At 41.9% G+C, this 17930-nt stretch overlaps 1 protein-coding gene across 2 annotated transcripts; it reads left to right on the forward strand.

Moving 5' to 3' along the window:
- The first annotated feature begins 427 nt into the window (after positions 1-427).
- Positions 428-17749, forward strand: LOC109889945 (multiple inositol polyphosphate phosphatase 1). 2 transcript variants are annotated; one of them, XM_020481799.2, is made up of 5 exons: positions 428-1118; positions 3030-3224; positions 6757-6854; positions 13391-13521; positions 16244-17749. In XM_020481799.2, the coding sequence occupies exons 1-5, from the start codon at positions 536-538 to the stop codon at positions 16620-16622; spliced, it is 1386 nt and encodes a 461-aa protein (XP_020337388.1). In that variant the 5' UTR covers positions 428-535; the 3' UTR covers positions 16623-17749. The 2 variants fall into 2 exon arrangements, with proteins under 2 accessions (XP_020337388.1, XP_031679433.1); XM_031823573.1 differs by lacking the exon at positions 3030-3224 and having other exon boundaries at positions 465-1118.
- Positions 17750-17930: the final 181 nt, after the last annotated feature.

A 17930-nucleotide genomic window follows, 5' to 3' on the forward strand; every position in this document is an offset into this window, starting at 1 on the left:
AGGGGCTTAGGCTCATAGGCTAGAACTCTAATTACTAGGGAGCTGGCCCATGCGGGGCTAAATGACAGCTTCAAGAAAACTGTCGCCTTGAAACTAGAGATTTCATGGTTAATTGAGGTAAAAACAGTAATTCTGCGCATAGATTATGCGAGTATGAACTACACATTTACACAACCAGCCCAAAGTGTGGGGTTTAAAAAATACATTCTTAGTCGCCAAAGTTCAGGAGTATGTATTTAATTGCTGACTACATGTTTTAATAGATTGCCCCTAGGTCTAGCTCCAGGGGTATGACAGAGCTGTGACAATCCAGTTGGATATACAAGTATTTCAATTTATCAAAACCAAATTATCCATCCATAGTTCGAATGACTGAAATCCTAAAGTGTTCTGTACAGTTGGCCATGGACCTGAAAACTCCGGGAAAGATACCAATAGGCCTGCTGATTAATATTTAACAAAACTGGAATGGTAACGCACGCCTGGAGTTGAGGGCAGGAATTGTCTGATACGTTTTTGGCGAAATAAAGTAAATATGCTGCTTACCATTCCGTTGAAAGTTATTAGTGCGCATTTCTTCTTTAGTTACACCTCGTGTTGTTCATTATGGGGAAATGTCCAGACCACTCCAGATATTCCAGCGATTGCTAAATATTTCACCACAAAAGGTAGATATGAAGAAGTGAACCCTTACCTCATTGATGACATACTCGCTGTAAACAAATCTCTTGTAAAGCCCCCATCTGCAGAATGTCGCGAAATTCATCTGACCGCTATCATACGGCACGGTTCAAGGTACCCGACGACGAAAAACGTCAAGAAGATGCGAGCACTTCACAATCTTGTTGTACAGAAGGCCTCTGGAGAGGAGCGCTGGTTGCGTGAAATTACGCAGTGGAAGATGTGGTACACTGATGAGATGGATGGCCGTCTCGTTCAGAAGGGAGTCCTCGACCACAGGCATTTGGCAGTCAGGTTGTCCAAGTTATTTCCATCATTGATATCTAAGGAAAAGCTACAAGATGGTCACATCAAGTTCATGACCAGTTCTAAGCACAGGTGTGTGAACAGCACCCTTTCTTTCCAGGGAGGACTGGCAAAGCTCTGGGACATAGAAGGTAGATATAACCCTACTCGTTGTCTGTATGATAGCATCGTATCAAAGTGCAAGCATATTGCATACAACTCTTTATTTATTATTTGCAAGACATAAGGCATATATATACTAAGTAGGTCAATGTTAGCCTTGTCGAATTTGAGGAAAGCTCAACTACGTTCTTAAATCGAGGCGGGGTTGAGAATCGATAACTGGTCAATTTGCTAGTAAGAGAGTGGCCAAGTCTGTTTCCCTCCAGCAGGTGGCGTTGTTTTTCGTTTCGCCCACCAAGCGAGTTTTTGGATGGAGGTCAGTGAGTCGAATTTGGTCAACAAAAAAACGAATGGGTTATTTGCGGGAATGATCGAATAAAAATTTCGTAATGCTTAAGTTTTTAAGTGTGTACTAACAAGGACACCTGACATCCCGTCAACTTTATACATTTTTTTCGGAGTTGTCTCGAGATTACTATGCATATTAATGGTATGAAATAAACCCTAATCGAATATTTAAAATATTACAATAATGCGATGTATCTACCATTCCAAGAAGGGACAGGTGGGAGCTAGAGAACCCGCCGAGTTGCTTTGTGGCTCCCATTGTTAGGGTAGAGAGAGGTATCTTGTCAGTATATCCATAATCTTTGCTAGCAACAACAGCAGTCGAAACATATGGTGCTTTCAAGACTACTGGTAACACGGGGGGAAAAAGAGGTCAAATTATGACTTCAATTTATTTCGGAATGTCCGAATTTAAGAAAGATGCCCGAGTTGACTGTTCAGTTGGATGACTGTTTTTTCAGAGTTCCCAGTTGTCGTGAACGTGGCATCCATGCTTATCAATTCAAATAAATGCAATGGGCTTTATTGGCATGGGAAACATATGTTAACATTGTCAAAACAAGTGAAGTAGATCATATACAAAAATGAAATAAACAATAACAATGAACAGTAAACATTACACTCACAGAAGTTCCAAAAGAATAAAGACATTACAAATGTCATATTATGTATAAATACAGTGTTGTAACGATATACATAAGGGAAAATAAATAAGTATAAATATGGGTTGTATTTACAATGGTGGTTGTTCTTCACTGGTTGACCTTTTCTTGTGGCAACAGGTCACAAATCATGCTGCTGTAATGGCACACTGTGGAAAAAAAATGTACACTGCTAATCTCAGTGTATGTAGTACCTCAAGGCTGCTACACCTGCAGTTGAGCAACACAAATTAGGAAAAAAATCAGTGGTTGTATTCGATAAAAGTTTTTATTAAAAGTATGAATTTCAGCACCCCACAGAAGGACCAGTTGTACAGGAAAAATGTAGATACAGGTAAGCGTTTTCATAATTGACATTTTTACAAGTATAGACTGATAAGTCACGCAACCAGTTATCAATACTCAACCGCTTAGATATAAGAGAACAGAGTTTAGCGTTCCTCAGCTAGGCTGGTCCCAGATCTGTTTGTGCGTTTGCTTACACTATTTGTCATTGACAAGTTAAACAATTGACCCTTCGCTAAGCTCCGACCCCATTGGTTACTGTTGCTTCCTCGGACAACATGTTCCCTGGAATCCCAATTCCCCAAATTGTTTGGCATGAGTTGGTAGGAGAGCAGAAACAACACCCACGCTAGGTAAATGTAATACCGATATTATATTTTGTCATAAGTGGTCATTTTTCATGATATTGCATTGGCCAGCAGTCTTTTGGAAGTGAAATTTTAAACAATTCAACATGTCTTACTGTGTCATAACATGCAGGGTTATAACACTATCGATAACACTGTAAAAAAACTTTCTGAACTTGTCACTAGCTTTTCATTTGTGCTTTTCATTCACTTTCATTGACCTTAATATTATTATAATTTTCAAAACTTTGAAGATCTCCCTTTGAATGACCAGTGCCTTCTATGTTTGAATCCAAAGATGAAGAGATTGACTACGAGGTGAACGATGCACTGATGAGGTTCTTTGACAAATGCACCAGGTTTGTGGAGACTGTCGACAAGAACCAGTCAGCCATGGCTGAGCTGGACAAGTTCACGTCCAGTGCAGAGATGAGGAGGGTGCAGGAGAAGATAGCAGACCGGCTCCTGGTCCCCTACAGCCACATTACATCAGGTCTCCATCTCTAGCCTATCTGTCTCTATCTCTATTTGTGTGTGAGTTGTCACAGGACGTTGGGAAACAAAAGTGTCTATTCTACAGCGGATAGTAAATATTTTATAGCTATTCTATTATTACTGAGAGGGCTATCCTCATGATGTTGCTCATGTTCTCTATACAATGAACGGATCTCCTTCAGATCTGCTTGATTGCAAACATTTTACAGAATATTTAGACACTAGATGGGGCTGTTTTCTCACTAACAGTACAAAACAGTTAAGCACTCCCATAAACAATTCCCTCAACTGAATGGTTTTGTCAGAATGTCATTTTTACATGGAATAGCGGCAGGTAGCCTAGCGGTTAAGAAAGTTGGGCAAGTAACCGAAAGGTCGCTGTTTCGAATCCCCAGGTCGACAAGGCAATTAAAGTTCCAATGGAGCCGTTTTTTATCTCAATATCAAATCATTTCTGGGTAACAATTAAGTACCTTACTGTGATTGTTTTTAGAGACCGAGCTAAATGTTGTTTGGGGTCCGATATGATTCCTGTATTTTGAGGGGGGAAACGTACCGATACTGATATATCTGCCGATGTACAGTTTTACAGTGGGGGAATTAGTGTCATTTTCCCACACTGAATTCTCATACATTGCCATCCAAAAGAGCAATTGTCCAATAACTGCCTCAAATATTGATTCCATACATTGTGACAATAATGGCACATCATGAAAATGGCCGCAAGTGTTCAGATTAGTGCCCTCAGAAAGTATTCATACCCCTTGACTTATTCCACATTTTGATGTGTTACAGCCTAAATTCAAAATTGATTAAATAAAATTAAAAATCTCACCTATCTACACACTATACTTCACAATCACAAAGCGAAAACATGTTTTTAGACATTTTTGCTAATTTATTGAAAATTAAATACAGAAATATCTCATTTACATAACTATTCACACCCCTGAATCAATACTTCGTAGACACACATTTGGCTGTGATTACAGCTTACAGTCTTTCTGGGTAAGTCTTAAGAGTTTTGCAAACCTGGATTGTACAATATTTGCACATTATAATTTTTTTATTTCTTCAAGTTCTGTCAAATTAGTTGTTGATCAATGTTAGAAACCCATTTTCAGGTCTTGTCATAGATTTAAATCGAAACTGTAACTTGGCCTCTCAGGAACATTCACTGTCTTCTTGATAAGCAATTCCAGGGTAGATTTGTCCTTGTGTTTTAGCTTATTGTCCTGCTGAAAGGTGAATTCATCTCCCAGTGTCTTGTGGAAAGCAGACTGAACCAGGATTTTGCCTGTGCATAGCTCCATTCTGTTTTATTTTTTTATCCTGACAACTCCCCAGTCCTTAACGATTACAAGCATACACATAAAATGATGCAGCCATCACTATGTTTGAAAATATGGAGAGTGGTACTCCGTAATGTGTTTTATTGTATTTGCAACAAACACAACGCATTGTATTCAGGACAAAATGTGAAGTGCTTTTTTCCCACATTTGTAGCAGTATTACTTTAGTGCCATGTTGCAAACAGGATGCTTGTTTTGAAATATTTGTATTCTATACAGGGTTCCTTCTTTTCACTCTGTCAATTAGGTTGGTATTGTGGAGTAACTACAATGTTGTAGATCTATCCTCAGTTTTCTCCTATCACAGCCATTAGACTCTGTAACTGTTTTAAAGTTACCATTGGCCTCATGGTGAAATACCTGAATGCTTTCCTTCCTCTCTGGCAACTGAGTTAGGAAGAACACCTTTATCTTTGTAGTGACTGGGTGTATTGATACACTATCCAAAGTGTAGTTCATAACTTCACCATGCTCAAAGGGATATTCAATGTCTGCTTTCCCCCCCCCCCCCATCTACCAATAGGTGCCCTTCTTTGCGAAACATTGGACAACCTCCATGGTCTTTGTGGTTGAATCTGTGTTCGAAAATCACTGCTCAAGTGATGGACTTTACAGATAATTGTATGTGCGGGGTACTGAGATGAGGTAGTCATTCTAAAGTCATGTTCTACACTATTATTGCACACAGTGAGTCCATGCATCTTATGTGACTTGTTAAGTACATTTTTACTCCTGAACTTATTTAGGCTTGACATTACAAAGGATTTAAATACTTATTGACTCAAGACATTTCAGCTTTTTATTTTTTTTATTCATTTGTAAAAATAATAATAATAATAATTTGAAAACATCATATCCACTTTGACATTATAGGGTATTGTGTGAAGGCCTGTGACATACAAATCTCAATTTAATCTATTTTAAGTTCAGGTTGTAACAACAATGTGGAAAAGGTCAAGGGGTGTAAATACATTCTGATGGCGCTGTAAGCAAGAGATTCCCTTTTTTCATCCTATTTATTGAATATCGGTTATCGGTGGAGTTATTGGCCGATACCAATGTAGCGTTTAAAGGCCAATATTATCCTACAATATCGGTGAACCTATATATCGGTCGGGCTCTAATTGTTTTCAGTTAAAATAGTCAAAAAGGGAAAAAAATAGCTTCTTATCGAAGAGCAATTCCTCAAGCAAGAATTTAGCTAGCACTGTGGTCAGAGTTGGAAGGGGAAAACTAGCTATTATTGCCTGAGATGTTTGGATCTCTCTTTCTTATTGGCCTGTTAACTAATTTACCCCCAGGTAATGTCACCAGGAAGGTCAAAACTCACAGGCTGAAATCTCTGTCGGTCTTTTCAAGTAGCTCTTACACTGAAAGGGCATTATCATAATTTGCACATTTATTTTTCCAACCTCATAGTGTGGAAATATATTAGAGCTGGGCGATATGGACAAAAATACACATTGCGATAAATTGCCTGAATTGATCCGTTAACGATAAATAGAACGATAAGTTTATAACATTAATGTGAACCACAGTTTAAAAACAAATATCCTTTAAACTACTACGACTAGTTTGATGTTTGTGTCATTAACAATCACCCATTTTAGCAAAGTTATTTTGTTTCATACTTCACATTATCGTTATGAACAATATCAGCAAATGCCTGCGATATGTGATCTGTATGGTTGGTGTCAATCATTTTCGGTTTATTGTCCCAGCTATAAAATACACTACTTAACCAAAAGTATGTGGACACCTGCTCATAGAAAATCTCATTTCAAAATTATGAGCATTAATATGGAGTTGGTCCCCCTTTGCTGCTATAACAACCTCCACTCTTCTGGGAAGGCTTTCCACTAGTGTTGGAACATTGCTGCGGGGACTTGCTTTCATTCAGCCACGAGTATTATTGAGGTCGGTCACTGATGTTGGGCGATTCACATTCTGTAAGCTTGTGTGGCCAATGGGTGTGGCTGAAATAGCCAAATCCACTCATTTGAACGGGGTGTCCACATACTTTTGTATATATATATATATAACACAGGAAAATCCCATTTTTGACTGCACTGGGCCTTTAAACCTAATTGTTCGATAAGTCTATCTGGATAAGTGTCTGCTAAATGACTAAAATGTAATGGCTCCTGTGAACACTTTGCCATTACTTTCCCCCTGTAGACATGGCTGAGGCTGCATTTTACCTGTGTGCTTACGAGTTGGCCATCAAAACCATCAACTCCCCCTGGTGTCAACTCTTTGATGAGGCAGATGCACTGGTACGTCAACTGTATTCCCTGCAGTAGTAATCATTTTACGTCATTGCAGAGTATTGATCAGTTCATGTGAAAATGGAACCATTTATTATTTATGGGGAACTCTATTTTTTTAAGCAGTGATCAAAAACATTGAAGTTCATCAATATTGGAGAGATGAATTAGATGCATCTAGCCTAACTAGTAATCCATTTACCTTTTTATGTGAAGTGCTTTTGCTAATAGGACATTAATCTAAAACATAATGAATGTATTATTTACAATATCCTCACCTAATCTAGAGTATGAATAGATGTCTTGCATTGTCAATAAGAAGCTAGGCTATGTGGGTGTGTCCTGTGTTATAAGGTAAGTTGGCCCAGCTCTCAGGTGGCCTAGGGGAAATCCTACCACGACTCTACACAATGAGAGAATGTCTATCTGAGGGCATCACTCACCGAAGTATTCATGCAAAGCCTACCCTACATATCATGGTATACAGTGCATTCGGAAAGTATTGAGGCCCCTTAACTTTTTCCACATTTTGTTACGTTACAGCCTTATTCTAAAATGTATTCATGTTTTTTTCCCTCACCAATCTAAACACAATACACCATAATGACAAAGCAAAAAATGTTTTTCAGACATTTGCAAATTTATATAATTTTTTTTTTTAAATGAAATATCACATTTACACTAGCATTCAGACCCTTTGCTATGAGACTCGAAATTGAGCTCAGGTGCATCCTGTTTCCATTTATCATCCTTGAGATGTATCTACAACTTGATTGGAGTCCACCTGTAGTAAATTCAATTCATTGGACATGATTTGGAAAGGCACACACCTGTCTATATAAGGTCCCACAGTTGACAGTGCATGTCAAAGCCATGAGGCCAAAGGAATTGTCCGTAGAGCTCCAAGACAGGATTGTGTCGTGGCACAGATCTGGGGAATGGTACCAAAAAATGTCTACAGCATTGAAGGTCCCCAAGAACATTGTGGCCTCCATCATTCTTAAATGGAAGAAGTTTGAAACCATGAAGTCTCTTCCTAGACTGAGCAATTGGGGGAGATGTGCCTTGGTCAGGGAGGTCACCAAGAACCCGATGGTCACTCTGACAGAGCTCTGGAGTTCCTCTGTGGAGATGGGAGAACCTTCCAGAAGGACAACCATCTCTGCAGCACTCCACCAATCAGGCCTTTATAGTAGAGTGGGCAGACAGAAGCCACTCCTCAGTAAAAGGCACATGACAGCCCGTGTGGAGTTTGCCAAAAGGCACCCAAAGACTCTCAGACCATGAGAAACAAGATTCTCTGGTCTGATGAAACCAAGAATGAACTCTTTGGCCTGAATGCCAAGTGTCACATCTGGAGGAAACCTGGTACCATCCCTACAGTGAAGCATTGGGGTGGCAGCACCGTGCTGTGGGGATGTTTTTCTGCGGCAGGGACTGGGAGACTAGTCTGGATCAAGGGAAAGATGAACGGAGTAAAGTACAGAGTGATCCTTGATGAAAACCTGCTGCTGAGCGCTCAGGACCTCAGACTGAGCTAAGATTCACCTTCCAACTTGTTAGCACAGGCCTGCTAACCGCCTGAATCGCCGCGTCCCAAACGCCCACCGGACCCATATTTACTTTCTATCTCTTTTGACTTTTAATTTGTTTATACCTTCCGGAAACCTGCCTCACCCAATGTGATACGGAATCGCTATTATTTTTTATTTATTTTTAGAACACACTCAAGAACCTCCAGAAGCTAACCAGCTAACTAGCTACAAGCTATTTAGTCATTGTTCGTTTTTTTAACCTGGATAACACTCGCCAGTCCAGCTTCCCTTCCCCATCCACCGCTGCCCCCTGGACACTGATCTCTTGGCTACATAGCTGATGCACGCTGGACTGTCCATAAATCACGGTACTCCATTCTGCTTGTTTGTTTTATCTGTTGGCCCCGTTGCCTAGTCTACGCCATTTTACCTGCTGTTGTTGTGCTAGCTGATTAGCTGTTGTCTCACCTACTGTTTTAGCTAGCTTTCCCAATTCAACACCTGTGATTACTGTATGCCTCGCTGTATGTCTCTCTCAAATGTCAATATGCCTTGTATACTGTTGTTCAGGTTAGTTATCATTGTTTTAGTTCACAATGGAGCCCCTAGTTCCACTCTTCATACCCCTGATAACTCCTTTGTCCCACCTCCCACACATGCGGTGACCTCACCCATTACTACCAGCATGTCCAGAGATACAACCTCTCTCATCATCACCCAGTGCCTGGGCTTACCTCCGCTGTACCCGCACCCCACCATACCCCTGTCTGCGCATTATGCCCTGAATATATTCTACCATGCCCAGAAACCTGCTCCTCTTATTCTCTGTCCCCAACGCTCTAGGCGACCAGTTTTGATAGCCTTTAGCCGCACCCTCATACTACTCCTTCTCTGTTCCGCGGGTGATGTGGAGGTAAACCCAGGCCCTGCATGTCCCCAGGCACCCTCATTTGTTGACTTCTGTGTTCGAAAAAGCCTTGGTTTCATGCATGTCAACATCAGAAGCCTCCTCCCTAAGTTTGTCTTACTCACTGCTTTAGCACACTCTGCTAACCCTGATGTCCTTGCTGTGTCTGAATCCTGGCTCAGGAAGGCCACCAAAAATTCAGAGATTTCCATACCCAACTATAACATCTTCCGTCAAGATAGAACTGCCAAAGGGGGAGGAGTTGCAGTTTACTGCAGAGATGGCCTGCAAAGTAATGTCATACTTTCCAGGTCCATACCCAAACAGTTCGAACTACTAATTTTGAAAATTACTCTCTCCAGAAATAAGTCTCTCACGGTTGCCGCCTGCTACCGACCCCCCTCAGCTCCCAGCTGTGCCCTGGACACCATTTGTGAATTGATCGCCCCCCATCTAGCTTCAGAGTTTGTTCTGTTAGGTGACCTAAACTGGGATATGCTTAACACCCCGCCAGTCCTACAATCTAAGCTAGATGCCCTCAATCTCACACAAATCATCAAGGAACCCACCAGGTACAACCCTAACTCTGTAAACAAGGGCACCCTCATAGACGTCATCCTGACCAACTGGCCCTCCAAATACACCTCCGCTGTCTTCAACCAGGATCTCAGCGATCACTGCCTCATTGCCTGTATCCGCTACGGAGCCGCAGTCAAACGACCACCCCTCATCACTGTCAAACGCTCCCTAAAACACTTCTGTGAGCAGGCCTTTCTAATCGACCTGGCCCGGGTATCCTGGAAGGACATTGACCTCATCCCGTCAGTTGAGGATGCCTGGTCATTCTTTAAAAGTAACTTCCTCACCATTTTAGATAAGCATGCTCCGTTCAAAAAATGCAGAACTAAGAACAGATACAGCCCTTGGTTCACCCCAGACCTGACTGCCCTCGACCAGCACAAAAACATCCTGTGGCGGACTGCAATAGCATTGAATAGTCCCCGTGATATGCAACTGTTCAGGGAAGTCCGGAACCAATACACGCAGTCAGTCAGGAAAGCTAAGGCCAGCTTCTTCAGGCAGAAGTTTGCATCCTGTAGCTCCAACTCCAAAAAGTTCTGGGACACTGTGAAGTCCATGGAGAACAAGAGCACCTCCTCCCAGCTGCCCACTGCACTGAGGCTAGGTAACACGGTCACCACTGATAAATCCATGATTATCGAAAACTTCAATAAGCATTTCTCAACGGCTGGCCATGCCTTCCGCCTGGCTACTTCAACCTCGGCCAACAGCTCCGCCCCCCCCGCAGCTCCTCGCCCAAGCCTCTCCAGGTTCTCCTTTACCCAAATCCAGATAGCAGATGTTCTGAAAGAGCTGCAAAACCTGGACCCGTACAAATCAGCTGGGCTTGACAATCTGGACCCTCTATTTCTGAAACTATCTGCCACCATTGTCGCAACCCCTATTACCAGCCTGTTCAACCTCTCTTTCATCTCGTCTGAGATCCCCAAGGATTGGAAAGCTGCCGCAGTCATCCCCCTCTTCAAAGGGGGAGACACCCTGGACCCAAACTGTTACAGACCTATATCCATCCTGCCCTGCCTATCTAAGGTCTTCGAAAGCCAAGTCAACAAACAGGTCACTGACCATCTCGAATCCCACCGTACCTTCTCCGCTGTGCAATCTGGTTTCCGAGCCGGTCATGGGTGCACCTCAGCCACACTCAAGGTACTAAACGACATCATAACCGCCATCGATAAAAGACAGTACTGTGCAGCCGTCTTCATCGACCTTGCCAAGGCTTTCGACTCTGTCAATCACCATATTCTTATCGGCAGACTCAGTAGCCTCGGTTTTTCGGATGACTGCCTTGCCTGGTTCACCAATTACTTTGCAGACAGAGTTCAGTGTGTCAAATCGGAGGGCATGCTGTCCGGTCCTCTGGCAGTCTCTATGGGGGTGCCACAGGGTTCAATTCTCGGGCCGACTCTTTTCTCTGTGTATATCAATGATGTTGCTCTTGCTGCGGGCGATTCCCTGATCCACCTCTACGCAGACGACACCATTCTATATACTTTCGGCCCGTCTTTGGACACTGTGCTATCTAACCTCCAAACAAGCTTCAATGCCATACAACACTCCTTCCGTGGCCTCCAACTGCTCTTAAACGCTAGTAAAACCAAATGCATGCTTTTCAACCGGTCGCTGCCTGCACCTGCATGCCCGACTAGCATCACCACCCTGGATGGTTCCGACCTAGAATATGTGGACGTCTATAAGTACCTAGGTGTCTGGCTAGACTGCAAACTCTCCTTCCAGACTCATATCAAACATCTCCAATCAAAAATCAAATCAAGAGTCGGCTTTCTATTCCGCAACAAAGCCTCCTTCACTCAAGCCGCCAAGCTTACCCTAGTAAAACTGACTATCCTACCGATCCTCGACTTCGGCGATGTCATCTACAAAATGGCTTCCAACACTCTACTCAGCAAACTGGATGCAGTCTATCACAGTGCCATCCGTTTTGTCACTAAAGCACCTTATACTACCCACCACTGCGACTTGTATGCTCTAGTCGGCTGGCCCTCGCTACATATTCGTCGCCAGACCCACTGGCTCCAGGTCATCTACAAGTCTATGCTAGGTAAAGCTCCGCCTTATCTCAGCTCACTGGTCACGATGGCAACACCCATCCGTAGCACGCGCTCCAGCAGGTGTATCTCACTGATCATCCCTAAAGCCAACACCTCATTTGGCCGCCTTTCGTTCCAGTACTCTGCTGCCTGTGACTGGAACGAATTGCAAAAATCGCTGAAGTTGGAGACTTTCATCTCCCTCACCAACTTCAAACATCAGCTATCTGAGCAGCTAACCGATCGCTGCAGCTGTACATAGTCTATTGGTAAATAGCCCACCCTTTTCACCTACCTCATCCCCGTACTGTTTTTATTTATTTACTTTTCTGCTCTTCTGCACACCAATATCTCTACCTGTACATGACCATCTGATCTTTTATCACTCCAGTGTTAATCTGCAAAATTGTAATTATTTGCCTACCTCCTCATGCCTTTTGCACACATTGTATATAGACCCCCCCTTCGTTTTCTACTGTGTTATTGACTTGTTAATTGTTTACTCCATGTGTAACTCTTTGTTGTATGCTCACACTGCTATGCTTTATCTTGGCCAGGTCGCAGTTGCAAATGAGAACTTGTTCTCAACTAGCCTACCTGGTTAAATAAAGGTGAAATAAAAAAAAAATAAAAAAAAAAACAGGACAACGACCCTAAGGACACAGACAAGACAACGCACGAGTTGCTTCGGGACAAGTCTCTGAATGTCCTTGAGTGGCCCAGCCAGAATCCAGGCTTGAACCCTATCGAACATCTTGCGAGTGGCGCAGCGGTCTAAGGCACTGCATCTCAGTGCTAGAGGCGTCACTATAGACCCTGGTTCGATTCCAGGCTGTATCACAACCGGACGTGATTGGGATGCACACAATTGGCCCAGCGTTGTCTGGGTTAGGTTTTGGCCGGGGTAGGTCGTCATTGTAAATAAGAATTTGTTCTTAACTGACTTGCCTAGTTCAATAAAAAAGAGACATAAAAATATCTGTGCAGCAACACTCCCCATCCAACCTGACAGAGCTTGAGAGGATCTGCAGAGAAGAATGGGAGAAACTCCCTAAATACAGGTCTGCCAAGCTTGTAGTGTCATACCCAAGAAGACTTCAGGCTTTAATCGCTGCCAAAGGTGCTTCAACAAAGTACTGAGTAAAGGATCTGAATGCTTTTGTAAATGTGATATTTCAGGTTCTTTTTTGTAATAAATTTGCAAACATTTCTAAAAACCCTTTTTTGTTTTGTCATTATGGGGTATTGTGTTTAGATTGATGAAAAAAAACGATTGAATCCATTTTAGAATAAGGTTGTAACATAACAAAATGTGGAAAAAGTCCAGGTCTTTCCGAATGCACTGTACTTATACAGCAATTACCCCACTAACAGGTTAATGTATATGGAAACTATCTAACGTGATATCCACACAAAGCCTACACCATCTAATCCCATGGTATACTTACACAGCATTTACCTCACAAACAGGTTTTGGAGTATGCAAATGACCTGAAGCAGTTCTGGAAAAGGAGTTATGGTCATGACATCAACAGCAAGTCAAGCTGCATCCTCTTTCATGATGTATTCAGCCGTCTGGATAGAGCGGCCAATGAGATCAGGTGAGGGACTGGTTAGCCTCACGTGTCAGGCTTCATGTCATCCACCATTATAGCAAAGTGATTAAAAGTGGATGGCCTTTGGGTAAAAATGTAACTAACATTAAAAAAAAACTATTTTTAGGCTATATGTGTTTAAAAGGACAGGACACTCCAAAATCAAAGTTTGTCAGACGTTTACAAACCCGAAATGTAGTGTAATGTAAACATTAATTGTTGTCCCACGCCATTGGTTGTGTTGGTCCGCGTCTTTATATCCCACATGAATGGAAAAAAATAGGCACAGAATAAAATCTGGAAATTATAGCGCTTATCTTTTCCATTGATTCCATTCTACTCAACAGATGTCTGGGAAGTGGACGTATCTCAATGCAAGACCACTTTGCCTGGGGCTGTGGTAGCCTTGAGGTTACCTTTGTGTTGTTGTACCCTTGAGCAAAGATCTTATCCCCTAACCTGCTCAATGGATGCTGCTCTGTGGCTGACCCTGTGCTCCTTCCAGCCTCTTGTGAGTGTGGGTTGTGTCTGAGTTGTTGGGAAAAAACAAGACTGGGAAAAGACAAATGTATGTTTCGCAATGGATACTTCCTAAACCGACCAAAAAATTCAAGTGGTATTGTACTTGAGGTCAGAAAGATCTGACAAACTTTGATTTTGGTGTGAACTGTCGTTTTTAAGGGATACTTCCTAAACCGATTAGGACCAAACTGTAATATTATACAAACAACTGCCCGGTACAGTATCTATTGCAAGTGTCAGAAATACTGTTAGAAAATAACCTTTCAACGTGTCAATCGAATATGACACATGACCTTCTCGTTTGCACCCTGTGTCCTGTTATACATCCTAGTTTAGCCAAGTCCTCAAACTGTGAGTGTCGTCTACATGATACTGAGAGAAGTTTAACCAAAGCGCATACATATAGGGGTAGGATTATGGGCAATCCACATCCTACATTATTCAATACTCATTATAGGGTTCAAATGAGTAATACAATTACCCATCAATAGCAGCTCATCATAGAAGTTTGCAGACCCTTTTGTCTGGTCAGGATCCTGTTGTGTGGGTGTGTGTGTGCCTTTTCCCTGGACTGTGACGAAATTGTATTTTGTGGTTCACGCACCACACCCACACGTCAATACACGTTTCTGTTACAGAATAAATGTGTCTGTCATGCTGTGTTGCACGCACAGTGCATGTAGCAGCACACCTGATCATAGAACTCATAAGAATATGAATCTGTGAGTTGTGGCACTCCTCTGTTGTAAAGGTAAGAGGAGATTTGATTAGATTTTTCAAATAAAGTGAATTCATGTACCTGCCACATAATCTCAAGGTTTCTTGTCAGTCAATGGAACACTGTAGGGGAGAGTGGGGTAAATGGAGCCCTTTTTTACATTCCGCCTTACTATGTGAAGGGAAATATAGTACTCTTTCTAACCGATATCTACACATATTTCAGGATGTTGTGTATCCTTGGAAATAATTTAAAAAATATATATAAACATAACAGTTTGTAAAACATAGTTTGTCCAAAAAAAAGTGTTCTCTTGGAACAACGGGGTAAATTGAGCATAGGCCAGGGTAGATTGAGCCGCCTTGGGGTAAGTGGATGCTTCTGTCCTGTGACAGTGGGCGATGGTGCTCGTAGGTCATAGAATGGGGCTGTGGTATATTGTATATCTTAAATGTATGTCTACATTTCGATGTAGATCACTGTTCAATATTGCTTACCCTTCCATTTCCATACCAGTTGTCTGGGACAGGGATTTTGTTTCGATGTGCCAATTCGTAGGCAAGATCTCTGCATTTGAGGTTACTAAGCCCATGAAACTGGTCCGTGAAATTCTTGAAATTTTTAGCAAGCTCAGACTCCATGTCATCAGATAAAACCTTGTGTCTCTGCTAATCTATCATAGCGTGTCGCACAGGTACATGTCTGTTTGTTTCTTCTTTTTTTACCTCTTCAGTGTCACTCAGTAAAACAAAATATTCCATTGCTGCTGCTCGAATGGACTTCCCTTCTTTCACTTCCTTGGCTGCTCTATCAAGAACCTCAAGGGGGGTTAGACTCCTGCTTGTTTTACGTTTGTATACACAGGGCACAATGTCTGCTCTGTTCTCTCAGATTTTGTTCATATGCATGACACATTGTAAAAATACTAATGCATACTAATGTTTGAATGCATAAAACTGAGAATGCAATCATCATTTGAATAGGGTATGGTGGCCATTGCCTCAACTTACCCTAGGCATTGCCTCAACTTACTCCAAGGCAAACATTTGGACTATATTAGACCACACAGCTACAAGGATGCACTTTCATGTTAGGTTTAATCAATGAATTTGACTTTCTGAAAAACAGTTTTTTGGACCTAACTTGCTCACCACTTTTTCCATGTGGTTTCTTCCTTCAGACTCCATGAAATGATGACCACATCGACAAAGGGAAAAAGCTTGCATTTAGTACAGGGCAACATGCAGGGACAACATGTTTTCTAAAACCATGTGGTCAATTCCTGCATTCCATACATAAATACAAATCGTTCAAAACTGTTCTCAACTGACACCCCCTTGAGTATATGTAGACTAGTGTATGACAACTAGTGTTTTGCAATTCACTGCCTCTGGTCAAGTAAGTTCTTGTTCACTTACATACCACATTGTTCTGCCGCAAATAAATAATTACCCTCCTGAAGTATACATGTCCCATTCTGTCCCTCAGATCTGGCAGTAATGTCACAGAAGCAGCGACCATCCAGGTGGGTCACGCTGACACTCTCCTGCCTCTGCTGACCCTGCTGGGCTTCTTCAAGGACAGCGTGCCCCTGACCTCCAACAACTATGTCACCCAGGGCCAGCGTGCCTTCCGCACCAGCCGCATGATGCCCTACGCTGCCAACCTGGTCCTTGTGCTGTATGACTGCAGCGGAAACCTCCGTCTGCAGGCACTGCTCAACGAGAGGCCCCTGGCCTTCCCAGGCCTGGCCGACAACCAGGGAGAGGAGGGAGCCCCGCTCTACCAGGATGTCAGAGACCACTACGGGGAACTTCTCCAGGGCTGCGACTTTGAGAAGGAGTGCCAACTGTTCCCATCCAAATGAGGGAGTCAACGCTATAAACGGGTGTCATTCATCAGTAAAGTGTGTCTCTGATGTGTATTCAAATCAAAGTTTATTGGTTGCATACACAGATTTGAAAGTGTTATGAAACACTGCAGTGAAATGCTTATGTTACTCGCTCCAACAGTGCATTAGAATGCTTCAAATACACAAATAATAAAACAATATTTGCTGTAATATTATAGATATGGTTAGACCAATGTGGTGAGCTGCTGTGGTAGAGCACCACTTTACTTCTATGGCTAGATAATTTGATTGAGAGTGAAATTTCAGTGTATATGTGCAATGTTGGAATGGAATTATGATTCACTCTGTTCAAGGCCACAACATCTGTTTATTCAAATGTATGGTAGTATTAGAGACACAAAACAGATTAATCGGACCAAATTTACCAATTGAGATCCATTGGAGGCTCCTAAGGGGAGGACGGCTCATAATAATGGCTGGAATGGAGCGCATGGAATGGCATTAAACACATGGAAACTATGTATTTGATACTATTCCACTCCAGCCATTACCACGAGCCCGTCCTCCAAAATGAAGGTGCCACCAACCTCCTGTGTTGAGATCCATCCATCAAAAGTGCTGACTTTAATGTAAGCTTGCCACTGCTACCAATACAGAAGTATTACTAATATTACTAGAATCTGTCAAATCAAACGGGATACAGCTTATGACCAAAAATGACAGTTACTGTACATAGTAGGTGATACACTGCTCCTCTCCAGAAACAACACCTATCCTCCATGTACTTGTGTAGACCTGAGAAGAACGCATAGGTGTAGTCATTATGAATTTTTTTATTTTTTATTTTATGAAGTGGAGATACTACCATATTTCATACACCTATTGTGGAGGTATAGGCCAGAATTGTGTTTTCTGGACAAGGACTATGTAATTTATATAATGTCCTGCTGCTAGATATTACAGAAGTTAGGCCTATAATTGTTCTAATACTGTATAACGTGATTATTATTAAAGTATAATTTGAACTACACAAGCTAGTTTATTTTGTTAAAACTTTTGAATTGGAAGTGTGAACAGTGAATTGTGACTAGTTGTCCTTTTCTTTGCAATGTAGGAAAATAAATGCCAAATTCTTTACATTTCAATTTATTAAAATGTATTTCATTTTCAGTCAGACATCAGGGGCAAAGTTTTACCGTTGTGTCATTGTTCTTTAGTTGGTTTGCACTCAATCTTTATAAAAACCCTACATAAGAATAGTCTGGTTGATTTATACTTTTGCAAATAAATCTATGTAAATTCACCGGTTCCGAAGCTCAGCCC

This window comes from Oncorhynchus kisutch, linkage group LG4, assembly GCF_002021735.2.
Source record: "Oncorhynchus kisutch isolate 150728-3 linkage group LG4, Okis_V2, whole genome shotgun sequence".
Classification (NCBI taxonomy): domain Eukaryota; kingdom Metazoa; phylum Chordata; class Actinopteri; order Salmoniformes; family Salmonidae; genus Oncorhynchus; species Oncorhynchus kisutch.

Bases quoted from the DNA above. Each gene is read 5' to 3' on its own strand.
- LOC109889945 (XM_020481799.2), top strand. From the start codon at position 536: ATGCTGCTTACCATTCCGTTGAAAGTTATTAGTGCGCATTTCTTCTTT. The intron at 1,119-3,029 runs GTAGATATAACC...TTGAATCCAAAG, and splicing joins AAAGCTCTGGGACATAGAAG to ATGAAGAGATTGACTACGAG. The intron at 6,855-13,390 runs GTACGTCAACTG...CCTCACAAACAG, and splicing joins TTGATGAGGCAGATGCACTG to GTTTTGGAGTATGCAAATGA.